This window comes from Chrysochloris asiatica, unplaced genomic scaffold (genome assembly GCF_000296735.1).
Source record: "Chrysochloris asiatica unplaced genomic scaffold, ChrAsi1.0 scaffold00027, whole genome shotgun sequence".
Lineage (NCBI taxonomy): Eukaryota > Metazoa > Chordata > Mammalia > Afrosoricida > Chrysochloridae > Chrysochloris > Chrysochloris asiatica.
In genome coordinates, this window is record NW_006408545.1 from 17237393 (window position 1) to 17264642 (window position 27250).

Genomic DNA, 27250 nt, shown 5'->3' on the forward strand with positions numbered 1-27250 from the left:
TTGAAAACCCTATACAGGGTCACTATGGATTGTAACCATATTGATGGCATTTAACAACAACAACAACCAAGAGGAAAAAGGTCTGACAAAGTATGCCAAGAACAGGGTGAGGAAACAGGCTTGAAATTAGAGTTTGTTATATAATCAGAATTTCCTTGTGGCCTTATTTGAGCCCTTTTAACTTCTCTGAACCTTATCTTGGCAGCGAATTGTCTTTGGTTGCATTTCTTTTCTTTTCCTATCCAAGAATCTCCCCATAAAACCAATGGTCTCTTCTGGCCTAGCAGTCAGTTTTCAGTGTGTAGCATTGGGAAGGGATGGATGTATAATGTTGATAAGCTTTGCTGCTGTAGAATTGTGACTTAAAAGGACACTGTAGGACAGAGTCCTGATGTGGCACTGTGGGTTAATGCACCAGACTGCAAAGCCATTTGAACTGCAAGGTTGGTGGTTCAAGTTCACCAGCTGCTCCTCAGAAACCCTATACAGGGTTGCTATGGATTGGAACTGACTTGACGGCACTTAACAACAACAACATAGGACAGAGTAGGACTGCCTTGTAGGATTTCCAAGGCTTTAAGGAAGCATGTTACCACGCCTTTCTTTCAATGGAGGAGCTGGAGGGTTCAAACCACAGACTCTCAATTAATCAACTGCTTAACCACTACACCACCAGAGTTCCTTTATAATAACAATAGCCATCTTCTATTGAGTGCCTTTTAGGGGCTTTTTGTAGGTGGCATAAATAGCTTACACTCAGCTACTAACCTAATGGTTGACGGTTTGAACCTACTATCTGGGCCAGGGTGCTATGGGGAATAGGAGTGAGAATCTCCCAAGTTAGAAATGAGGTTGTCAGGGGTGGTGAGTGACCACAGGAAGAAAGGCCTGGTGATCTACTTCCATAAAGATTACAGTCAAAAACATTCAGTGGAATTGTTCTAGTCTGCAACACAGGGGTGTGTCATGAGTTGGACTGATGATGGTATGTTTGTTTTTGTGGTTTAGGTGTTTGCATTGGTTAGGATGGGTTAGTTTATGCTATAGAACTGACACCTTCCACATTTCAGAGGATTAAAACAGCAAACACTGATTTCTCTCTCATGCTATGTGTGGCATGTGGGCTAGTCAGGGTCAGAGGCTGTTTTAATTAAAAAAAAGAAATCTAAGTCTTCATTCAAGGACTTAGATGGACCCTGTCCTTACGTATGTGTACTGTTGCTATTCATCAGAATGACTAGAATCCCTACTCATGAAGGATTCATCATCTGGGACAGTTCCTGGCAGATCTTTTCCCTGTTCTCTGCATCTTATGGGTGAGGGATTTCACAAATCTGTTACCCATTGTGTCTGCATCAGCATGAGGTCATCATTGTGATTTTCCCCTGGGAACCCAAGTTGTAAAGTCTGCATTGGGAACAGGAAAACTGGGTATGTTGAGTCAAGTCTAACTCATAGTGACTCCATGTGAGGGAGCAAAATTGTTCCATAGGAGTTTCTTGGCTTTAATTTTTATGGTACCATGTCTAAGTACCAGCCTTTTGGTTAGCAGCCAAGTGCTTAGCCATTGGACCATCAGGCACAGATAAAACTCCTAGACAGGGTGTCACAGAGCAAGGTGGAACTAGCAGTCTAGATGCTGAAGACCCAGTCCTACCCCTGCGATCTCCTATCTATGTGACTGATTATGGTGTGTCATTTTGTCTCTCTGAGCCTCATTTTCTTCAAGATTATATGAAGGGGTGAATCTAGATCAGCCTTAAGGTCAATTTCAGTACTTTACGATGATTCTCTGGAAGTATGAAACAAATACAATTTAAAGCTAGAAATACTTTGCATATTTTGGATCCTATAATCTGTCCCCACCCCTTCCCACTTGCAAGTTCTTCCTTGTGGAAGGAAGCTTGTTTGTTTAATGCAAGGAATATTCTATCTCTTTCCTCATATTATTAAGAAACATGGTCACATTTCACCAGCTTCAGATCTCTTATGTTGATTTGCACAAGTTTTCCCCTTTACTCTTGTTATTTCCAGTCTGCCATGGAGAAAGGGGTCTGAGTCAGCCACTGCCTTTGGCAACCTCACTTCTAACTTGGAAGACTCTCTCTCCCATTCCCCCAAAGAGCCCTGAGCCCAGAGAGCGTTGCAGAGTGGCAAAGCCAATAATAACTGATCTCTGGAGAGGTCTACTTCCTTCAGCAATTCTTCCTGCTCCTGAAAAGGACCACTTAGTGACACAGACAACAGAGGTTTCCTTCCATTTAGGTTTGAGGTTTAAGTGGTTTGAGTTCCAGAGGAGACCAGCCAACTCTCTCTGCTTTGTCATACACTGCTGGCAGCTTTCCTCAGATTAAAAAGAAACACTTACTGGTCTCCTTCTCCTTGTCAGGCATTATAACTTACAGTACATTCAAGCAGACAACGTTCCATAAATGTCGAGTCATGCACAGAAATGTCCTAGAACCAGAATCTTATCTCTAACTGTTAGGTCATACTAGCTAACTAGCCAAATGCTACATCACTATCAATAGGGCCTCTGGGGGACAATATGAATGTTACGAAACATAGACAGTATGAACTTGACAATAGTTAATAATGAATTTGTTGTTGTTGTTATGTGCTATGGAGTCGGTTCCAACCCATAGTGACTCTGTACAGGGTTTCCGAGGCTATAAATATTTTTGGGAGTAGAAAGCCTCATCTTTCCCCTGTAGAACAGCTGGTAGTTTCGAATTGCTGACCTTGCGGTTCGTAGCCCGATTCATAACCACTACGCTACCAGAGCTCCTAATAATGAATTTAAGCATGCTGGAAAATTAGAAATACTTACTACCTATTTATACATAATTATGTGCTACCAATGATGACTGATGCTCAATGAGATGTGACAGTCTCATCAGGAAACTGGTGGTGTCCTTTAACCATGCGGTAAATGTGTGCAGCTTGGCTGGGATCCTGGAGCTCTTGCTTCACTCTTTACTGCCACCCACGCTGAACTGCCTTACTCATAGGAGAGTAGCATTGGTCTTGCTTCCATATATCCTTTCTGAAAGGAGACTACTGAAGGACCATCCAGTCTCTATAGTTGATTTCCAAGGAAGGCTCTGCTTCCCATCAATGTCCTGTGCTACCTGTGGCTGGTATTGTGTTGGTCAGCCTCAGGGTGGCTGTTAGATACTGCACATGGGTGTCTCAGAAGCTTTGTGTGACTGCAGGATACATTCTTTCCGGCCATGATCTCTGTTCTCGCCCACTTGGTGTCTCTGAGTGGGACATTTTAATTCTATCTGATGGTAAACATCACCTCTTGCTTAGAGTCCAAATTGAACTACTCTCTCTGTAAACCTGATGAGCAATGCTGAGCTTTATTATTGAAAGGTTTTATGCTCTTTATTGTGCAGGGGGCATCCCTCTGCAGAACCTAGTTCTGGGTAGATCAAGAGCTCAGTAGCCTAAACCTATGGCTCAGGGGGGATAAAGCAGGGGAGACAGGGAAGGGCCGGGGAACAATGCGTATGAGCCGTCTCCTCTCTGATCCCAGCCAAGAAGGCCATGGTTTGACATGTACAACCTGCGAGACAAAAAGGATACCTTAGAGATAACACCTTTGGGCACATAGGTGTTCTTTCAATAGGAAGACAGTATACTGGTTGGTAACCTATCAAGGAAAAACAAATGGCTGTGATTTTCTTCTATAGACGAGGTTGGAGAAGGCCTCTGCATGGAGATGACTGGTTTCAGGGTCACAGTGAGGGAACCCACTGAGGGGACTCATGTGTAGTTTGCCATGAGGTTGGAGCACTGATGTGGGCTAAGAGCCACCACAGAGGCCCTGGAGACCCCTGTGGTCAACCTTGGGTCCCATGTGAACTTACAGGAAGATGGAGATTCCAGTGTAAGTGTTGAAGAAGAAAACCCCATCTCTTTGCTCTGCTGTCCCTTTTTATCTTGCTTCCCTTTCTCCTCTCCCTCCCAATGGCCTTTCTGTTCTCCCCACTGCTGCTAACTCCAGTTTTCCTTTGACTTTGGCAGTGACTCAAGATTCCCAGCATCCTGGAAAAAGGCTTATAGGGCTGCTATAGACCTCTCATCCTTAGAGGCTGATACTTTAGGAACTGGTAAATGTTTGGGGGATGTAAGTTTTCTGGCTCAAGTAAGTCCATGGTCTCATCGCAGACTGATGTTGATTCAACAATTTTGAACTACTAGGATTCTGAGTCCCAGAACCGCTGAGTATCTTGTATGTTTTGACTGAATTGTCTATGATTGTTGGATAAGAGAAAGGAAAAGAAAAATCTTATATTGTTATGTTGTTAAGTGCCGTCGAGTCGGTTCTGACCCATAGCGACCCTGTACAGGGTTTCCAAGGGTGTAAATCTTTACAGGAGTAGAAAGCTTGATCTTATATAAACTTACCTTTATTAGATGACTATAACTCCTCTTTTGCTGGCTGATGTGTTGTGTTTTGCTGTTGAGTTGATTCTGACTCGTAGTGACTCTGTAATACTGAGTAGAACTACTCACAGGGTTTCCTGTTGTTGTTGTTGTTTTACAGTGCCGTCGAGTCGTTTCCGACCCATAGCGACCCTGTACAGGGTTTCCAAGGCTGTAAATCTTTACGGGAGCAGGAAGCCTCATCTTTCTCCCGTGGAGTGGCTGATAGTTTCGAACTGCTGACCTTGTGGTTCGCAGCCCGATTCGTAACCACTACGCTACCAGAGCTCCTAGGCTGTAATATTTACAGCTACCTGGCCGGTTACCTGGACAACTGACTATGAGAGATCCATATCTGTGCTCATTCCAAAGAAAGAAGATCCAACAGAATGTAGAAAATATCCACCAGTATCATTAATATCACACATAAGAAACATTTTGTTGAAATTCAAACAGTTGTAGCAATACATCGACAGAGAACTGCCAGAAATTCAAGTCAGAATCAGCAGAGGATGTGAAACATAGGATATCATTGTTGATGTAAGATGGATCTTGGCTGAAAGCAGATAATTCTAGAAAGATGCTCACTTGTGTTTATTGCCTATGCAAAGGATTCACAACACACTATGGATAACATTGCAAAGAATGGGATTTCCAGAACACTTAATTGTGCTCACGAGGAACCTGTATATAGACCAAGAGGCTGTCATTCACATAGAACAAGGAGATACTACGTGGTTTTAAATCAGGAAAGGTGTGTGTCAGGGTTGTACCTTTTCACCATACTTACTCAATCTGTATGTTGAGCAAATAATCCAAGTAGCTGGATTATACTAAGAACAACACAGGCGTCAGGATTGAAGGAAGACTCATTATTTAACAGCTTGTGATATACAGATGATACAACCTTGCTTGCTGAAAGAGAAGAGGATTTGAAGCACTTGCTGGTGAAGATCAAAGACTACAGCCTTCAGCATAGGTTGCACCTCAATGTAAAGAGAAGGAAATCCTCACAACTACACCAATAAATAACATCAAATAACAGTAAAGATTGAAATTTCCAAGGATTTCATTTTACTTGGATCCACAATCAACATTCATGAAGCAGCAGTACAGAAATCAAATGATGTATTGAATTGGGTAAATCTGCTGCAAAAGACCTCTTTAAAGTATTAAGAAGCAAAAATGTCACTTTGAGGATCAAGGTACACCTGACCCAAATCATGATATTTTTAATCACTTAGTATGCATGCAAAACCAAGACAATGAATAAGGAAGACCAAAGAAGATTTGATGCATTTGAATTATGGTGTTGGTGAAGAATACTACTGGGCTGCCAGAAGAATGAACAAATACATCTTCCAAGAAGTATAGCTGGAATACTCCTTAGAAGCAAGGATGGAGGATGGTAAAACTTTGGACTTTGGACATGTTGTCAGGAGGGACCAGCCAATCCCTAAAGGAGGACACCATGCTTGGTAAAGTTGAGGGTCAGCAAAAAATGAGCTGGATTGACACAGTGGCCGCAACAATGGGCTCAAACATAGGAATGATTGGGAGGATGGCACAGGACCTGGTAGTGTGGCATTCTGTTGTACACATCCTCACTATGAGTTGGACCCAACTTGATGGCTCCTAACAACAACAGTCTGTACAGGAGCAGATAACTGGGTCTTTTCTCTCACAGAGCTTCTGTGGGTTTGATTAGCAACTGAGAGCTTACTCACTACATCGCCAGGCCTCCTTGATTATGTTTTTGTGTCAGTGAAATCATGCATTTGATATTTGAGTACCTATTTTGTACCCAGGTATAATTTCTATATCATGACTTGAGAACCTCTATATTTCACCGGCTCTACTCCAGGAATTCGGCTTCTCTTTCTACTTTCTATGGTAAAAACTTTATTATGTTTTATTCTCTCAGCCACTGCTGTTGTGTTTCAATTTCACCCAGATAAGAACTTTTTTTTTTGACACAGAGAGCAAAGATATTGGTTTAAGAACAAATCCAAATCAAATTTGTTTGGCATGTCTTTCCAACTTACCAGGATAACTAAGAGATAAATCTAGAGTCAAGCTTTTATGCTTCCTTCCTTTATTTTTTATTCTTCCCTAAAAGCTATCAGGGCCTGCTTGAATTATGTGCATTTTTTCTTGTCAGTGTTGATTTGATTTCTGGTTCCCTTGCCTCCCAGCCTACATTCTGTGTAATGATGCAGAGGCGGCAGATTGATGGGGGAAGAATTCTAAAAGCTGCTCTGGATTTGGATTTCAGCATGCATGCTCTCTGTTGCCAGAAGAATTTAGCAGATGGACTTGACGAGGCAGGGCTGGGCCTTGACAAGGGGAGAGAGTGAGGCTCAGGGTCAGAGGCTTCCTATGGGATGGGCTAATTCTGCCTTTTCTCACCTAGGCATTTTGACCCTGCCCAATATCAGGTCTGTTAGGGTGAATAGATTTAGCTATTGTTGTTGGTGTCTTTAGATTAACGTGTCTGAGGGTGTATTTCTTCGGATTTTTCTGGTTAGGGTTTGCTGAGCTTCTTGAAGGCTTAGGTTTATGTATTTTGCCACATTTGATCACTTTTGGCCATAATTTTATTAAATATATAAACTTGAAGGCTATACTCTTTCTTCTCCCCTTTTGGAACTCTGAGGGCATAAATATTAGACCTTCCGATATTGTCTGTCCCACCAATCATCTATGCTCTTTTCATAAAAATTTTTCCCAATTTTTTTTTTCACTCCATTGTTCAGATTGGATATTTTCTGATGATTTGTTTTCAAACTCAGACAGATATTTCCTGTGTCATATCCATTCTGCTATTGAGTCCATCGACTAATGGTGTGTGTGTGTGGTATTTTTTGGTTCTGAAATTTCTAGTTAGCACTCCTTTATATCTTTCTTTCTTCCCTGAAACGTCTTATTGTTCATTCATTTCAAGAGTGTCCCCTCTTACTTCTTTGAGTATGTTTATAATAACTACTTTGATGTCTTGGTCAGATAATTCTAGCTATTGTCTGTTTCAGTTCTTCACTGGCATCTCTCCATTATCTTTTCTCATGGCAATTGCGATTTTCCTGGTTCTTCATATGCTTGGGAGTTCTGGGTTGTATCCTGGACATTCGGAACGCTATATGGCCCTGCAGGATAATGCACTGGACCACAAACTTGGTTTGAACCCTAAGGTTGGTGGTTCAAACTCACCAGCTGCTCCTTGGAAACTCTATATAGGGTCGCTATGAGTCAGAACCAACTTGAAGGCACTTAACATCTACAACAAGAATTTTAAATACTGTAAAGAATGTTGACATATTTGTTTTTGCTGACAATTGACCTAATTGGGTTCAGGTTGCAAATTCCAACTACTTATGTGAACATTAGTTCCATTTTCAAAGCCTTTGCACTACTTTTCAGATTTGTCTAGTGTGCACGCCATTCTGAGAGCCGGGCAGATGTCTATCTGTTAGCTTAGTTCTCAACGTCTTTGTTATGCTAACTAGGACCAGATCCTGGTATGAGCAGTTCAGGGGTGAGCCCAGGACTTCATAAATGACTTTATGGGGTTGCTTTCCTGACTTTCTCGTTCTCCATGAATTCCTAAGTACTTTCCAGTTCCCTGTGCTTTGATTCTCTGGCCACAGAGCTTGGGCTTTAGTTACCCCACTCTGCCACCTGCTTTGCAGCACACTTCCCATGACTGTGCTTGAGTCCAAGGCCAACCTGAACGTAGACAGAGACAGGGGCAAAAAAAAAAGGAGTTTTCATCCCCTCCTCTTGGACTGATTAGACAGGAGGTTTCCGTGCCGGCAAGTGTCGCTGTTGTTTCTACCACTGTAGTGGTGTTGTCTGGGGATTGAGGTACAAGATCAGAGAAGGAAACAAAAAGGAAAACTGAGGAATTTCCCTATTTACTCTGAGCATTAGAAGACCCCCTTCTACTCCTTCTGGTACAGTGGTTAAAGCACTCAACTTCTAACCAAAAGGTTGGCGGTTCAAACACACCAACTGCTCTGAGGTAGAATGATGTGGTAGTCTGCTTCTGTAAAGATTTACAACATCGCAAACGCAATAGGGCAGTTTTGTTCTTCCTATAGGGTAAGTGTGAGTCAGAACTGACTTGAGAGCAGTGGCTTTGATTTTTGGGTTCTGCTCCTCGAGGCTGAACTAGAAGACTTCTCCTAGAACTCCCTGCCTGCACCACGTTCACTTCCAGGTGTCTGGCTGCCTTGAGTCCAGCAGAAGAAAAAAAAAAAATTTGCTTTCAAGGCAGTTTGAATTCTGCCCTTCTTCCCCAATCTATCTGTTACTATTTACTTTCCAGAGTTCTCAAAAAGCTGCTTTGTGAGTTCCTGTCATGTTGTATTGCTTCATTCAGTGGAGAGACTACCTGGACCCGAAACTGCTGGATTTTTTTTTTTTTTTAATATATAATTTTTGCTTGACATACCTGAATGCTGAATGCCACCATAAAAATGTGTAATCAATCCCTGCTGTCTGAGAGGCAAGGCTGACTGTAGGAAAAAGATCAATTTCTTGAGACTGTTGAGGGGACGGCATGTGAGCTGCCATTTCAGAGACTCTCAGAGCCTTGGTCACATTGAGTGAAGCTCTAAAACCACAGTCTCAGACTATTCCAGCAGTGGAGTGGCTGCTGCTCATAAACCTCAGTTGTGGATGGATTCATGCTCTGTGCAGACTCTATTATGTATCTCTCAACAATTCCTACAACCCACCTTCTTCAAAAAAGGAATAGACAATTTCCTCCAGTCATTGTTCTCTGCCCACTGACAGATGCTCTTAATTAGTAAAAAAATTATAGCAAAATAATTAAATAAATATATTTTACTTGTTTTGAATGTGCTTCCCCCATAAAACTTAGGCTTAGCCAATATCAGCACATGCTCAGTGAATTGTTTGGTTTTTGTCAGATACTCACAACCTTCTTATTTTCCCTGGGTACAACCAAGAATTGTTAGCCGTCTCTCCCAGCAGAAAAATTGCTGACTCTCAAACCTCTCGAATCATCGTGGCTGTGATTTACAAGCGTATTTAGAAGTATTAAAATCCTATCAAACTATGCCACCTAGTCTAGCAATTTTCTATTATGATGAAACTGATCATTTATATTACTCATCCTACAATTTCATCCTAAAAAGAGCTATGCCATTGAAACACAAAGGAATGGGCCATTAGATACCTTCTTTTGGCTTATATATGTTTTGTTTTTGTACAAAAAGAATAGATAGAAAACTCTGCAAATACTGCTTCTGTGGCAGTCATGGTGTGATGATTTCTGCATGTGCTGTGAGTGGTCATTCATGGGTGTGGAAAAGCTACCTGTAAAGAAGGCAGTACTTCACAGTTTCAGGACAAAAGAAGCTTTTGCACAGGCAGAATACATAGCTCTCTTTTCTAGGTCTGAGTGGATCTCTTCCTTACTTTTGCTTTTTTCTCTTTTTTAATGCTGCCAGGCTTGCTTAGGGCTATAGTTTTGAATTAATGTATTTCTATAATTTCTATAATGTATCTGAGTCCTGATGTAGCACTGTAGGATAAGCACTGGACTGTTAACCACAGGTCGGCAATTCAGACTCTCCTGCCGCTTGTAGGACACCTAATACAGGGTCACTATGAGTTGGAACTGACTCAATGGCACTTAACCACAAATGATGTGTATAAGGGTAGACTGGTAGGGAAAAAAAATTTTTTTTAAAGATTATTTTTTTTAAAAAAGCTTTTTATTGTGAATCAAGTGAAGGTTTACAAAGATCATCAGTTTTACATTACATCTTACACTTTGTTTCATCTCAGTGATTGCAATCCCCTCACTGCAACAACAGCTTCCTCACTTCCTCCCTGTGGGTCCTATTTCCATTCCACCTTCCTTCCCGTCTCTTCTCAACTTTGTCCTTAGGTAAATGTTGCCTTTTTGATCTTAAATGACTGACCATTCCATGGTGAGCATACCTTACTAGTGTTGTTGTTCCCCCTATATACTTATCTACTGCTTGTTTGAAAATTGGGCCACATGGATGAGTTCCATTCTAGACACGAAGGATGGTCAAGGGCTACAGTCTCGAGTTCCTCCAGCCTCCTTCTGACCAGTAAGCCCTGTCTATTTTTATAATTTTTAATTTTGTTACACATTTTCACCCACTTGATCCAGGACCTCTAATGTGATCCCTTTCAGAACAGTTGGTGATGGTAGCTGGGCACCATCTAGTTCTGGTTATCAAAGTTGTGGTGACTGATGTTCACCTGCTCCATTGGTCCACTGGACTAGTTGATTCCAAGCATCTTCAATTTTCATTACTCTTCTTTCTTCCTCACACAAAGAGACTAGTAGTTGCACCTTAGATGATGAACTTCTAAGATCCTAAACCCTACTTACCAAACTAGGATATTGAGCATGAGCATTGTCTCTGTGGACTATGTTATGCCAATTGACCACGGTGTCCCCTGAGACTATGGTCCTGAACCCCCAGGTCCAGCAACTCATTGTTTTAAGATGTTTGATAATATCTAAAAAATTTTCATCATCCCCGTCCCCTCCCATGTGCTCCACCACATTCATAGGTGTGTTTGCAGTCAATGTAAATACCCATGTACAAATACTGTCTTTCAAACCCTTATATATTTGTGGGTATATTTCCACTCTCCTTCCCATACCCATTCAGTCTTTGGGTCTGTCTGTATATCTACCCATAAAACACTGTTGCTTCAGCTTTGTGTACTATTTACCTCTATCCCTTTTTTGTGTCTTCATGTGTCTTCATCAATGCTCTGCCAACCTCACTCTTATTTACTGCCCTCCCCAGCATCTGTGTCTATCATCTAACTGGTGGTGACTGGTGAGTTTGAACCGCCAATCCTGTGGTTCAAACAAACCAACTTTGTGCTTCAAACCGACCACGCAGTCCTGTACTTGTCCTACACTGCCACACCAGGACTTCTACACCTGGCAACCATCAGAGAATATTTCTTTCAGCATGAAAACTTTTCTTGAGTTTTTACAACAATGGTCTCACACAACTTTTGTCTTTTTGTGGTTAACTAATGCACCATAACATCCTCTTGTTCATCCACGTTATAAGGTGTTTTGAAGATTTATCCTTCTTCTTCAACGTTGCATAATATTCTGTTGTGTGTGTGTACCAAAGTTTGTTTATCCATTCTTCCATTGATGGACATTTAGGCTGTCTCCATATTTTAGCATTTGTGAATAATGCTGTGATGAACGTTGGTGTGTGTTTATCTACTTGTGTCCTGGTTCTTATTTATTGTAGATATATACCAAGAAGAGGGTTTGCTTCATAAGGTATTTCTGTTTCCAGTGTTTTGAGGAAGCGCCATAATCGTTTGCCACAGTGGTTGAGTCATTGACAGCAGTATAGGAGGGTCCCAATCTCTCCACTCCCTCATCAGCATTTGTTGTTTAGTGTTTGTTTTTGTTTTTTAACTTTGCTATTAATCCTAATGTGAGATGATATCTCATTGTTTGTTTTGATTTGCATCTCTCAAATACCAAGAATCCTGGTGTGGCACTGTGAAATAAAGCACTGGACCATAAGATCAGTTCAAACCACAAGGTTGGTGGTTCAAACTCACCAGCTGCTTCTTGGAAACCATATACAGGATCTCTGTGAGTTGGAACTGACTCAACAGCACATAACAACAACAATGACAAACGAGCGCAAACATTTCTTCATATATTTCTTGGCCTCTTTAATGTCTTGTTTGGTGAAGTGTCTGTTCATGCCCTGTGCCCATTTTTAAATTGTGTTATTTTTATTTTTCTTGTAGAGGTGTTGTAGTTTTCTTTAAATTTTAGAGATAGTCCCTTGTCTGATATGTCATTGGAAAAAAATTTTCCCTGTTCTTTTACTCTTTTGGAGGAATCTGTTGGTGCACATAAGTGTCTAATTTTTAGTAAGTCTCAGTCATCTATTTTGTTTTCTACTGCTTGTGTAGTTTTAGTTATGTTTGACCGTGTATTTATGCCATGTATCAGAGCCCCTAAGTTTGTCCCTACTTTCTCATTCATGATCTTTATAGTACTAGATTTTTTATTTAGTTCTTTAATCCATGTTGAATTTATTTTTTTATATAGTGTGAGATATGGGTCTTGTTTCATTTTTATGCAAATGGTTTCCAGTTTTGCTCACACTGTTTGCTGAAGAGACAGTCTCTTCCCCATTTAATGAGTTTTGGCCTTTGTCAAAGATCAGCTGATTGTATGTGAATAGATTTACTTCTGGTTCTCAATTCTGTTTTATTGATCTGTGTATCTTTCACTGTGCCAGTACCAGGCAGTTTTGACCACTGTGGTTTTCGATTTTTAGATCAGAAAGTGATAAGCCTCTAACTTTGTTCTTCTTCTTAAGTAATGCTTTGCTTATCTGAGGTCTCTTTTCTTTCCATATAAAGTTGTTGTTGTTGTTGTTGTTAAGTGCCGTGGAGTCGGTTCCAACTCATAGCGACCCTGCACAGGGTTTCCGAGGCTGTAAATCTTTATGGGAGCTGACTGCCTCATCTTTCTCCCACAGAACCGCTGGTAGTTTCGAACTGCTGACCTTGCAGCTCACAGCCCGATTCGTAACCACTACGCTACCAGAGCTCCTTCATATAAAGTTAGTGGTCAATTTTCCATCTCTTTAAAGAATGACATTGGAATCTGGATTGGGATTGCATTATATCTATAGATTGCTTTGCGTAGTGATGACATTTTCACAATATCAAGTCCTCCTATCCACAAGTATGGTATCTTTCCCCATTTTTGTTAGTCTCTTTTGGTTTCTTGTAGCAACGTTTTGAAGTTTTCTTTGTATACATCTTTTGTTTTTCTGGTTAGATTTATTCTTAAGTATGTCATCTTTTGGTTGCCTGTTGTAAATGGTATTGTTTTCCTAATTTCCTTTTCAAAGTTCTTTTTTTGTTGTTAGTATAGAGGAATCCAAATGATTTTTGTATATTGAGCTCGTACCCTGCCATTTTGTGGAATCTTTCAATGGTTCCAATAATTTTCTTGCTGAGTCTTTGGGATTTTATATGTATAGGTTCACATCATCTGTAAACAGAAAGAGTTTTACTTCTTTGCCAATTTGTATGCCTTTAATTTCCTTTTCTTGCCTTATAGCTCTGGCTAAGGCTTCAAACACAATATTGAATAGGGGTAATGATAAAGGGCATTCTTGTCTTCTTCCTGTTTGCAAAGGGAATGCTTTCAGTTTCTCTCCATTGAGAGTAATGCTGCTTGTTGGATTTATTTATATACCTTAATAATGTTGAGGAATTTCCCTTCTATTCCTATTTTGCTGAGTGCTTTTCTTTGGAACGGATTTTAAAATTTTGTTAAATGTCTTTTCTTCATCAATTGATATGTTCGTGTGGGTTTTTATCCTTTCTTTTATTTGTGTGGTGGGTTACATTGATTGTTTTTCTAATACTGAGCCATCCTTGCATCTTTAGTATGAATTCCACTTGATCATGATGTTTTATTTTTTTGATATTTTGTTGAGTTCTGTTGCCTAGAATTTTGTTGAGAATTGTTGCGACTGTTATCATTAGGAATATTGATCTATAATTTTATTTTCTAGTGATGTTTTTTGCTGGTTTTAATATAAGGGTTATGCTCACTTCTTAAAATATATTCAGAAGTTTCCCATCCTTTTCTATGTTCTGGAATAGTTTGAGTAGAATTGGTATCAGCTCTTCTCTGAATGTTTGATAGAGTTCACTGGTAAGTCATGTGGCTGGACTTTTTTTGTTGTTGGGAATAGTTGGATGACCTGATCAATTTCTTCTTTTGTTATGTTTCTATTCAAGTTTTCTACTTCATTCTGTGTTAGTGTAGGTAAGCTGTGTTTTTCTAAAAAATTGTCCATTTCTTCTACATTTTCAAATGTGTTGAAGTACAATTCTTTATAGTATTCTGTTACTGTCCTTTTTATTTCTGTGGTTCTGTTGTGACATCACCCACATTGTTTCTTATTTATGTTATTTGCATCTTCTCCTTTTTTCCTTTTGTTTGCCAATGGTTTGTCAATTTTATTAAGCACTTCAAAACAACTTCTTGTCTTGTTGATTCTTTCTATTGTTTTTCTGTCTTATATATATATTTTTTTTCTGCTCTAATCTTTATTGTTGTCCTGGTGAGGCACCATAGGATAAGCACTCAACATCAAGGTTGGTTTGAACCACAAGGTTAGTAAATCAAACTCACCAACTGCTCCTCAGAAACACTACACAGAGTCACTATGAATTGGAACCAACTCAACAGCACTTAACAATAACAACAGTCTTTATTATTTGTTTTATTCTGGTGTCAGTTGGCTTACTTTGCTGCTCTTTTTCTAATTGAGATGTTGCATTAATGTACTGAGTTTGGTCCTTTCTTCTTTTTGGATATGTGCTTTTATGGATGTAAATTGCTCTCTAAATACTACTTTTGTTGTGTTCTAAAGGTTTTTGTGTGTGTATTTCATTCTCATTTGATTCAAGAAATTTTTTTTAATGTGAATTTTTATTTGCTCAATTACCCAATAGCTTTTAAGCAGGCTGTTAATCAATGTCCATGTTTTTTTTTTCCCTTTGATCATCCTATTGCTGATCTCTAATTTTATAACATTGTGATATGCAAGGATGCTTTGTACTATTTCGATGTTTTAAAATTTATTGAGGCTTGCTTTATGACTTAACATATGGCCTATTCTGGAGAATGTTCTATGTGCCCTGGAAAGGATTTTGTATTGTATTGTTGTTGGGTTGAGTGCTCTGTATAAGTCTATGAAGTCAAGTTGGTTGCTTGTCTTATTTGTTTTTGTGTCTTTGTTGAGTTTCTTTCTAGCTATTCATCAAAAGTGGTGTATTAAAAGCACCTATTATTGTTGTTGTTAGTGGCATTAAGTTAGTTCTGACTCAGTGATTCTGAATAGGGTTTCCAAGGGGCAACTGGTGAGTTTAAACTGCCAACCCTGTGGTTCAAACCAACATTGAGGTCGAGCGCATTATCCTGCAGTGCCACATCAGGCCTCCACTATTACTGTAGAGTTATCTGTTTCTTTCTTCATTTCTATTAGAGTTTAATCTATGTATTTTGAGACTCATTCATTGGGAGCAAACATATTTATTATGATTTTTTCTTCTTGTTTTATTGACCCTTTAATCATGAGAGAATATCCTTTTTATCTCTTATGCTGTTTTTTGCCATAAGGTCTATTTTATCAGAAATTAAGATTGCCAGTTCAGCTCATTTTTGACTGCTGTCAGCTTGATGTATTTTTTCATCCTTTGTTTGTAATCTATTTTTGCCTTTGTGTGTAAGGTTGTGTCTCTTATAGACAACATATTAAAGGATCCTATTTTCTTATCCATTCTGTGACTCTCTATGTCTCTTGACTGGTGCATTTAATCCATTTACATTCATGCAATTATTGATAGGTATGAATTGATTGTTGTTATTTTGCTGTGTGTTTTTTGTGATGCTGCTGGTTTTATTGTTCCACAAATTTTTGTGCTAAGTTCATTTTGTTTGTGTGTTTTCTTATCACTTTCTTCATTACTGTTTTTTCAATGTTTTCTAAATCTTTAGTGTACAGGGTCCCTATGAGTGGAGTCCTGGTGTGTTGTTGTAGGATAAACACTGGAATTCAAGGTCACTTTGAACCTCAAGGTTGACAGTTCAAATTCACCATCTACTCCTTGGAAACTCTATACAAGGTCATTATGAGTCAGAACCATCTTGGAAGCACTTAACAACAATGGCCCTGTAACTTATAAATTTTTTCTCCAGTTTAAAGCAGTCTGTTTTATCTTGAAGTCTGTTTGATTTCCTCACCATTTGGAAATTCTGTTACTACACTTTTCTCTTTTTGTTTTGTAGTTGTCATCATTACAAATTGATATAATTGGCTCCCTATTTTCAGTCCTGTAGATTTGTTTTACTTTAGATACTTCTGTGTGTGGATTGAATTCTGGGTGGTGTTGCCATGATGTCAGGCTCATGTTGTTGTCAGCTGTTGTTGCTTCTCAGTCCAAAGGACTTCTGTTCGTATTTTTTTGTAAAGTCAGTCTGGTTACTACAAATCCCTTTAATTTCTGTTTATCTGGAATTGTTCTAATTTTGCCATGGTATTTGAGGGCCAGTTTTTCTAAGTATATGATTATTGGTTGGCAATTTTTTTCTTTCTGAGTTTTGTATATATCTTCTCATTGCTTTATTGGCTACATGATTTCTGCTGAGAAATCAGAGCTTAGTATTATTGGTCTCATTTGTAGGTAACTTTAAATTTCTCCCAAGATGCTCTCAGTATTCTCTCCTAGTCTTTGATTTTGGAGAGTTTGATTATGATAGGTCTTGTTGGTTTACTTTTGGGTTCTATCTAGTTTGGGGTTCTTCAGCTTTATCTTCTTATCTTTCATAATGTTAGAAAAGTTTACTTCCAACAGCTCTTTGATTATCTTTTCTGTGCTTTTCTTTGTCTCTTCCTGTTTTGGAATTCCTATCACCCATAAGTTATTTATTTTTCATGTTGTTCCACATATCTTCAAGCTCACTAATTTAGGCTTGCATTGATTCAAATATACTTCTTTGCCCTTAGTATTAATCGTCTGGATTTCCTATTTGCAGATTTTGTATTATTTCAATCCCATCACATTTTCTTTGTTTCTAATGTTGCTTATCCTTTCTGTCAATCATTTGTTGTTGTTAAATGCCATTGAATTAGTTCTAACTCCTAACAGCCCTGTATAGGTTTTTGAGAAATGGCTGGTGAGTTTAAACTGCCAATCTTGCAGTTGAAATCGACCTTGAGGTTGAGTGTTTATCCTTACACCAGGTCAATCATTTGGAGATATCTAAATGTCATCCCCTTGAATTTTTCATGTAGTTTCAATGCCCTTTTTTAAGCTCAAAAACATTTTTTAGCTCTGCCTATTGGTCACTTGTTTGAGCCACTCTGTCTTGTTTCTTTGTGTGGACAGAAATGATATGTTGCTTTTGAGGTATTGTGGTGTTGTTGTATTTATATTAAATTGATGATTGTATATTGGCACATATTTTTGCTGAAGAGAAATCAAAAATAGCTGCAACAGTGTATCAGCAGGGAAGTTCCAGAAACTCAAACCAGATTCAGAAGAGGATGTAGAAATAGAGATATCATTGCTGATGTGAAATGGATCTTGACTGAAAGCAGAGACTACCAGAAAGATATTTACTTGTGGTTTATTGACTATGCAAAGGCTTTCAACTATGTGGATCATGACAAGATATGGATAATATTGAGATGAATAGGTATCCCAGAACACTTAATTGTGCTCATGAGAAAACTGTACATAGACCAAGAGACAGTGGTTCAAACAGGACAAGGGAACATCAAATGGTTTAAAATCAGGAAATGTGTGTACCAGGGTTACATCCTTTCACCATACTTATTTAATCTGTATGCTGAACAAATAATCTGAGAAGCTTGATTATATCAAGAAAGGAGTAGCATCCGGATTGGAGGAAGACTCATTAACAATTTATGATATACAGATGATAAAACCTTGCTTGCTGAAAGTAAAGAGAACTTGAAATACTTCCTGATGAAGATGAAAAACTACAACCTTCTGTATGGATAACACCTCAATGTATAGAAAACAAAAATCCCCACAGCTGGACCAATCATGATAAATGGAAAAAAAGATTGAAATTGTCAAAGAATTCATTTTGCTGGGATCAATCAGCAACACTCATGTAAGCAGCAGTTAAGAAATCAAAGGATGCATTGCACTAGGCAAGTTTGTTGTACAAATCTGTTTGAAGACTAAGGAGTGCCAGACCCAAGCAATGGTATTTGCAGTAGCCTCATATGCATATGAAAGTTCGACAATGAATAAGGAAGACCATAGGAGAAATGATGCATTTGAGTATAGTGTTGGAGAAAAATATTAAAAATACCATGGACTGCCAGAAAAACAAACAAATCTGTGTTAGATGAAGTACAGTCAGAATGCTCCTTAGAAGCCAGGTTGGCCAGACTTTGTCTCTTATATGTTGGATATATGATGAGGGCTCAATCCCTGGAGAAGAGCATTATGATTTGTAAAGTTGAGGGTCAGCGAAAAAGAGAAAGACCCCCAGTGGGATGTAGTAATGAGTTCAAGTATAAATTGTGAGGATGGAGCAGGACCCAGCAGTGTTTTGTTCTGTTGTGTCTAAGGTCCCTATGTGTGGGAACCGACTTGATAGCACCTAACAACAAAAACAGCAGCGCTAGATAACTAAGACAGTGGGGGAAGGGTTCCTTTAAATGAGTGGCCTGGTGCTTTAGATAGCAGGACCAGAAATTTCAAGGGACTATAGTAGTTCCTGAGTTGTGTAAATGGCTAAGGTGTTTGACTGCTAACCAAAAGGATCAAGGTTCAAGTGTACAAAAAGGCACCTGGAAGAAAGGCCTGTTGATCTGCTTTAAAAAAATTTAGCCATTGAACAAATGTATCGAGCAGGTACAGTTTAACCCTGACACATATTGTGTCACCATGAGTTTAAATGGACGCGAGGGCAACTAGTTACCTGGTAGAGGGGTCCGCATTCCTGTGGGGGCTCAAGAACATGGTTGCTTCTCTGAGATAATGCAACACTGTACGACCACAGATCGTTCTATCTGACATTTTGGCTCAGGCTTGTTGGGGACAGACTGAATTCCCCTAAATGACTGTAGCTCTGAGCCCCTTCTGCTTTAGTTATTGTTTTAAGTCTAAAGAGAGGGTGTGGGTAGCAGACGGGACTGAAAATTCACGTTTCCACTTCCCAGAGTGGTGGAGGAAGTGTTGTTATGGGCCACTTGATATTTGGAACCCAAGAATAATAGGTATGCACAATACTCCGCTATTTAGGGAATTGTTTGCAGACAAATTCATAATGATAGAAAAAAAAATGTTGAAGAATGATAAAGATATATTTTTTAACCTTTTTCTATTAAACTTGTCTTTGGTATTTCAAGATAGTCAGAGAATTTTGTTTGTTGGTATTTTGGAAGAACAAATGTTGATGTGTGCAATAGAGAATTAAGTCAAATGATCATTGAATGAGATGATAAAAGCTAGTGGTTTCCATGGGGAAATAATTATGAACTGCTGTCAGAGTGATTCCCATAAGAACATTGCTTTATGTGAAATGTTTTTTAAACAGCTAAACCAGAACATTAAGACATAGTGTTTCAAAGGACATCTATTTGCTGTATATTTCTATTATATCTCCATCTGAGATTCCTCAACTTGACTATCCACTGTGTCCAGTTGCCATGTTTAGCTCCCTCTTGGTCAGCATTCAGTTAGAAATGAGCAACATCAGATTATAAGAAAGCTACTATTTGTGGATCTTTGAGATAATTCTATTATTTCACCTCCTTATTGATCCATGAAGGAGTCCTGGTATGGCTCTGTGGGTTAATGCACGGGACTGCAAAGTTGGTTTGAACCACAACCACCAGATCAGTGGTTCAAGCTCACCAGCCGCTCCTCAGAAACCCTATACAGGGTCACTATGGGTTGGAACTGACTCGACGGCACTTGGCAACAACAATATTGATCCGTGAAGCTAGTTTTGTGTGTTGTTGTTGTTGTTGTTAAGTGCCATCGAGTCGGGTCCGACCCATAGCGACCCTGTACAGGGTTTCCGAGGGTGTAAATCTTTACGGGAGTAGAAAGCCTCATCTTTCTCCCGGGGAGCGGCTGGTAGTTTTGAACCGCTGACCTTAAGGTTCGCAGCCCGATTCGTAACCACTACGCTACCAGAGCTCCTTAGTTTTGTGTGTTAGCCCAGGTTAAATGCTTCCGCAGCATTCTGGCTGTCACTTTAATAATGTGGGTGCTGATGATGTGCCTTGGAGTCGGTTCCGACTCAAAGCCACCCTGTACAGGGTTTCGAGGCTGTACATCTTTACAGGAGCAGAAAGTCTTCTCTTTCTCCCGTGGAATAGCTGGTAGTTTTGAACTGCAAACCTTGAGGTTAGCAGCCCAGTTCGTAACCACATAAGACACTTGATTTGCCTGTGGGCTTCCACAGTGGAGGCTGCTTCCCACAGATGGAATAATACTCAGATCCTCCATGTTTTTGTGCCCCTGTTTTAGTCTACATCAATTTCTGTCAGAGCCTCGATGGCACGTCATTGCATATATTTGTTTGAATAGATGTGTTCCTTATTAAATTGTGGCAGAGCCTGGCCCAGGACACACATGACCATTGACTGAATGAATTACTCTCTGGTCACGCTCACTGCTTCTTTAAAAAGAAAAAAAAAGTGCTGTCCAGAAGATCTTCAGTTTGCCCCTCCAGACCCACTCCCCACCTTGCCCTGTACCCCAGGAGGCTGACCCATGCAGTCCCAAATGGCTTCCCTGCCCTCTGGGTTTGGTTTGGCTAATTGGAGGAGGAGATTGATTTGTAGGAGAAAAGTGAGAATGTAGTAGGATTGACTTCTGTTAGGAAGTCCTCTCCAATTAGTTACCCTCTCTTGTGTCTAGAAATCGCTCCCTCTCCTCGCTCCTTCAGATCTAGTGTTTATAAGGGCTCTCTGATATCAACAACCCTGGACACTCATTATTTCTTATTGCTTCCCTTCAACCATGTATGTTGTTGTTGTTAAGTGCCTTCGAGTTGGTTCCGATCCATAGCGACCCTGTATAGGGTTTCCGAGGAATGACTGGTGAGCTTGAACCACCGACCTTGCGGTTTAAACAAACTTTGCAGCCCAGCGCATTAACCCACAGTACCACATTTGTAAATAGCCTTGTCTTAGTTATTTAGGGTTGCTATAACAGAAATACCACAAGTGAATGGCTTTAATAAGCAGAAATTTATTTTCTCATTGTTTTGGCAGCTAGATGTCTGAATCAGCATGCTTGCTCCAGGGGAAGGCTTTCTTTCTCCTTGCCTCTGGAGGCAGGTTCTTGTCTCTTCTGAGCGTCTGCTTTCTGGTTCCTTGGCAATCTCCAGGACTCTTAGCATCTATCTTAACTTGTCTCTGCTTCTTTAACGTGCTTGTTTAATCTCTTTTGTATTTCAAAAGAGATCAGCTCTAGGCATGCCTGATAAAAATGTGTCAGCTTGTGAAGCCATTCCCAAATGAAAGATCATAACCATACGTGGAGGTGTTGTTAAGTGCCGCAGAGTAGGTTCCAACTCATAGCGGCCCTGTATGGGGTTTCTGAGGAGTGACTGGTGGATTTGAACTACAAACTTATTGTAAAGCACCACACCAGGACTCCAGCCATGTGCATATTTGGGGGGAGGACAACACAATTCAATCCATAAGAAGTTGCTTTATTGAAATCTCAAATTTACATACACATTTCTTTTCATCTCATTGATTGTAATCCCTTCAGTGTAACCTCACTAAACCCCCTTTCTCCCTGTACTTCCTTTCTAGTCCTCCTTCTTTCCTAACAATCCTTAACTTGTCCTTGGGTCAATGTTGCACTTTATCTCAAATGGTTGATTATTCTGTGGTAAGCTGTTGTCCCCACTATAGACCTATCTATTGCTTAGCTGACAATTGAACCACAAGGTAGGTTGAGTTTCAGACCCGTAGAATGACCACGGACCATAATCTCAGGCTTCTACCAGTTCTATCCAACCTGCTCTGTTTTTTTATGATTTTGAGTTTGTTCCACATTTTCTCCTGTTCCATCCAGGACCTTATAGCGTGATGCCTTTCAGAGTAGTTGGTAGTAGTAACTGGGCACCATCTAGTTCTTCTGGGCTCAGGGTTGTGGAGACCGATGTTCCTGTGGTCCAGTGGACTCATTGGTTCCATGCATCTTCAATTTTCATCTCTGTTCTTTACTCCAAGCAGGCAGAGACCAATAATTGCTCTTTAAATGCCTCTTAAGCACAAGCTCTTAAGGCCCCAGTCACTACTTACTAAAGTGGCATATAGAACATTATTTTTGTGGACTAAGTCAAATTAACAATTTGAAGGCGCCTTCCATGTCTTGCTGGGACCCTGACATTTGCCCAGGTCACTCAGAACACCCTGATGACAGAGTTGGTGATAATCTAGATAGCTTAATGTGTCTCTCTTATATCACCTCATGTATGTACTCTCTCCTGGGCCACTTTACCTCCAAATCAGAACCACACGTAAATCTCTAGAAGCTTTATATAGAGCGGGTGTCAACAAACTATAGCCCACAGGCCACATCCAGCCAATTCCTTCTTTTTGTAAGTGCAGTTTTATAGGCACACAGATATGCCCATTTGGTCAAGTATTGTCTATGACTGCATTTACGTTACAATTCGAAGCTATACAATTTGACACTATAAAAAAAGTGTGTCAACCCCTAATATTGAGGAAGAAGTCCTGGTAAGGTACTGTAGGATACGTACTGGACCGCAAGGTCACTTTGAACCATAAGGTTGTCAGCTCAAACTCATTAGCCGCTCCTCAGAAACCCTATACGGTATGAGTTAGAACCCACTTGACGGCACTTAACAACAATATAGAGGAAAACTATGACATATGAACTTTATCGTCTTTAATAAGAAGCTCCCGGGCTAATGCTGGGAACATTTGTGAGTGAGCCCATGACAGTTGTGTGTGAAGTTTTAAACCCCAGGCCTGGAAGCTTTCATAATGCATCACTGTTTCTGTATTGACCACCACAGCAACTGAAAAAAACACTTTGTGGATTTGATGTAAAAAGAACGTGACCAGGAAAAACTAAGGGGTGTTTTTGTTTTACATGTGTTTGCAATTTGTAATTCCCGAATTAAATTGTTTACTGAAAAGAATGACTCTCCCTCGTGTTTAGTGTGTCTCCACCACAGAGATTCTGCACATATCTGTCTTCCCTACCAGACAGTCCTGGCCAGCACAGAGTAGCTAATGCTTAAAAATATTGCTTCACCAAATACTAATCAACATCTGATTCAGAGAAGGATGAAAGAAATAAGAGTAAAAGCATTAATTGGGGAAATATGTTATTTTCTCCCTTCACAACCTTCATAGAACAAGAACAGCTATAAGAAACCGCTGTTCTCCCAGGAAGTATGCCCCTGAGGGTAGGACCTGGAACCTAATTTGTAGTACTCAGTGCAAATTGCAGGGCCCCTTGTTGAAAACATATACAAGAATTTAAGAATTTCAAGACAGAGATAGCAGAGCCTTAAACCAACCTTAGGGCTGTTCTAAGCATGTAGATTTCACACTTAGAAAGCTAGCCTTATTGTAGGGACTCCTGAGTAAAAGGTAGCTTGTGAGAAATCAGAGGGTTCTTTAAATGTGGAGGGACTGCCTATTTCTAGGTCACTACAAGGGTGGTACAGACCTGTCCAGATGCCCTCAGGACTGTGCAGTGATCAGAGTCTAATAATACCTAGCCCTGGCATGACACTTTCTCACTCAAATGTGTTTGCATTTATCTGATTCTCACACTGGGGTGTATGCCTCCTCCCCACACCAGACACAGGGCTCCTCACTGACTGAACCTGCCTGCTCCCCAGCCCCTCCTTGCTTCGAGTTTAGCCCAGTCATCTAGACCATCTCCTCTAGAGCAGTAAACCAGGTTTCACTAAATTCTTTTAGGACTAGCCTCTTTAGATGTTTTGTTTTCAGATGACTGATTATTCCTGGCATCAGACCTTACTGAAGAACAATGTATACACACAAATGGCCCTTCTTAAAACCTTGTCCTCAGAACCTCCATCTCCCACCTTCCTTTCCATAAGAGCATGCTTAGGGGCTCATCCTAACCTCTCTGCTGTATCACGATGCTTCAGTCTCTTCCCCCTGCCCTTCCTTACCCTGCACTCTGAGTCATGTCTTCTCCTTAGAATCACAGTGACCCTTCTAGAGGTTTCTGGTGGTGACAAGGTGGTCCTACTGAGAACTACAGGTGTAAATGAGCTCTAGCCAGGACTTCATTTATTCATTGCTTCCTTTTGACTTGAGGATTTCTCATTTTTGTTTTTTCCAGAAACATTGTCTTTCTCCCAACCCCATGCTATATAAGGGGACCTAGAGTCCATCTTGACCACTCTGCTTGGGAATGTTCTTCGCATCCTCAGCTGAAAGGGAGGCACTGCCTCAGAGTGCTAAGAAAGCCAACCTTCCAACTCTGATCTAGACAGCTACGACGCCCTTGTCCCACAGGTGCCTGGTTCCAAGTACTGGGCTTGCTATGAGGTTTTGAACACCAGGGGGTGCTGCTCCATCCATCTCCTTGAACTGAGAAAATGGCCCACCATGTCCCCTGAGTATTTCTTCCCCATAAATATGAGACTCAGGCTTTATGGTACCACAGACAACAACATGGGCCCTTAGGGAAGCCCACATTTCCAAAGGTCTAAGCTTTGGAAACTGTAGTAGATAAAGGGAGTTTTTCTTCGCAATAGAGAGTAGCATCATGTAATATAAAGCCAGTCTGTGGGGTCAAATTGAGTATGCCTTTGATCAGAAGTATATTCAGATGGTCCTCTGAGCCCTTACAAGCTCGTGCCAAACCTAGTATCTGGGCTTTCATTTGTCTCTCTGACTGATGTGGCCCTAATGGCAGTAACTCCGAATCAGCTCCCTGCCGCCTGTGTGCAGACGTGTTTGTTTTGCTGACAGTTAAAGCAGCCTGCAGTCTCTATCTGATATTCACTGTCCTTCCATCCCCCAGAAAGCTCCTCACACACCAACATGTGCTTTCTGTCTCTCACAGGGTCCCCGGTGGCACATAGATCTCCAGCCTTGGGCAGGTCCCGCTCAGTCCCTGGATGAAGAAGCCGGGAGGTTCCTGAACTATATCAGCACCACCCAGGTTATGTTGCAAGCTTAAATGGGTCTTGAAATTTTGCCAAAGATGTTGAATGCTCCTTTTAAAGAAGGATTTTGCCAGGGAAGGGGTGGCAAATGTCTCAGAGACTCCTGACAGAGACTTGGTTTCTGAGATCTTGCTGCTAAAATATACCCACTCATGCAGAAGCAGGTCAGATGCCTTCTATTTGCATCAGCAGCTTCTTCCTTCTAGGGGTACCGGCATCCCAAAATGTTTTAATGATTCATCCCAAAGTGTTTTAACGATTCACTTTAGAAAATTGCTCTGGAAAATCATTTGAAGTAGCTGATTTTTCCCTGTGAGTAGGCAGTCAAGTGTGGGACAAAACAAAAGCCATCAGCTGGAGGCACAAGCTTCGTTTTGTGTTTGAAGGAATCCGCCTTTTCCCTTTTCTGGCTGACAGAGACGTGCTAGGTAAGTGGGCAGAGGAAAGCTTGCCGGCAGTGCAATGAGAAGTTAATGAATCCAAAGGCTGCCTGTCCTCGGAGCACTTCCAATCATTACTGAGCACCAGTCTTTATTAGTGATTTAACACATGGCAGCATCTCCTGCTCTGCACGGCCAACTGAGACAGTGCTGTCTGCTAAGGAGGGTCTGTGGTTCTGGACATGTGCATCAGGAAGTTCCGTTCTCAACTTGCTTGGTCTTGGGAGGAGAGATATTAGAGGAAATGAAGGTCCAAGGAAAACAGCCCTGAACTGAGAGGCACTAGTATATTAGGAACACAGACTGTGAGCTGAGCACAACCCTGTTTGGGAAAACACCTTAGTGAATCTGCGGTGTCATTGGCAACCGGGTCCCTTTCAGCTTCCTGCAGCCCATTGGCTCTTCTCAGGCCAAACTTTGCCGTCTGCAAAGCCTGTTTTTCATCTATAGGAGAGAATATATTTCTAGATATGTAGGAAGCTAGTTTAGGGAGAAAAGTAAAAGCTTGTTGAATTAATCATGAGTAATGGGCTGATAAATTGGTCCCCGTGCTTCACATAATTTCGTCTTATTTTGCTGCTGAAAATTAATTTGGTAGATGTTTACAGATTTAATTAAAATGCTGAAATTTGAATATCTGTAGATCTATTATTTTACAGTTTGGTTTTATATGGAGGATTAAAAAGCTGGACTTCTGAGCTATGACTTTTTAAAAAACACCCAAAAAGCCCCAGAGAAAAATGAGAAGTGGCCAATGGATTAGTAACATTTGAGAAGTGCAGGTACCAACATCCCTCCAGAATAAACTGACCACATGCGATTCACCCATTTCCCGTTTCTGTGTATGAGCATTGCAAGTTATATGGTCTGAAAACTGTAAAAGGCACATATATTTACCTAAAAGAAGCTCTTGAGGTGTCAAAGGTTCATTTCAAGCCCCTCTTGGATATTTTCCTGTGAATTATGGGCTGAGAGGAGAACAATTCTGGAAAACAACAACAGCAACAATGATAAGGCATCTTTTGATGTCATCTGATGTAACCCTGAGCAGTTCATTTTGTTTCTCCAGTTCAGTGTTTGAAATGAAAAGGAAACGATCGTTTAAAATGATTCCTAAGGTCCTTTCTGGAGTCTTGGTGTGGCTCTGTAAGATAAGCACTCAACCGCAAGGTCAGCGTGAAACACAAGGTCAGCGGTTCAAACTCACCAACCGCTCCTTGGAAACCTATACGGGGTCGCTGTGAGTTGGAACCTACTTGACGGCACTTAACAACAACATAGCTCTTTCTAGTTCTGTGAGTTTGTATTGTGCCAAGAATAATGTAGGGTTGTTACTAAACAAGTATTTTGAACCATTACTAAGTGCCAAAGGAGCCCTGGTAGTATAGTGGATTACAAAGTGGACCACTAACCGCAAGGTAACTAGTTAGAATTGACCAGTTGTTCCATGGGACAAGACTTTCTGCTCCCATAGATTTACAGCCTCAGAAACCCTAAACAGGGACACTATGAGTTGGAACTATCACCACCACCACCAAATGCCAAAGGACCCCTGATGGCACACTGCATTAAATGTTAGGCT

General features: G+C 40.5%; 1 protein-coding gene across 1 annotated transcript in view; it reads left to right on the forward strand.

Annotated features, from left to right (window-relative positions):
• The window catches only part of METTL24 (methyltransferase like 24), a 179464-nt gene that overhangs the window by 51226 nt on the left and 100988 nt on the right, over positions 1-27250 (forward strand). The window contains exon 2 of the mRNA XM_006839933.1: positions 25126-25224. Within this exon, the coding sequence (XP_006839996.1) occupies positions 25126-25224 (99 nt within the window). The remainder of the gene's footprint in view (positions 1-25125; positions 25225-27250) is intronic.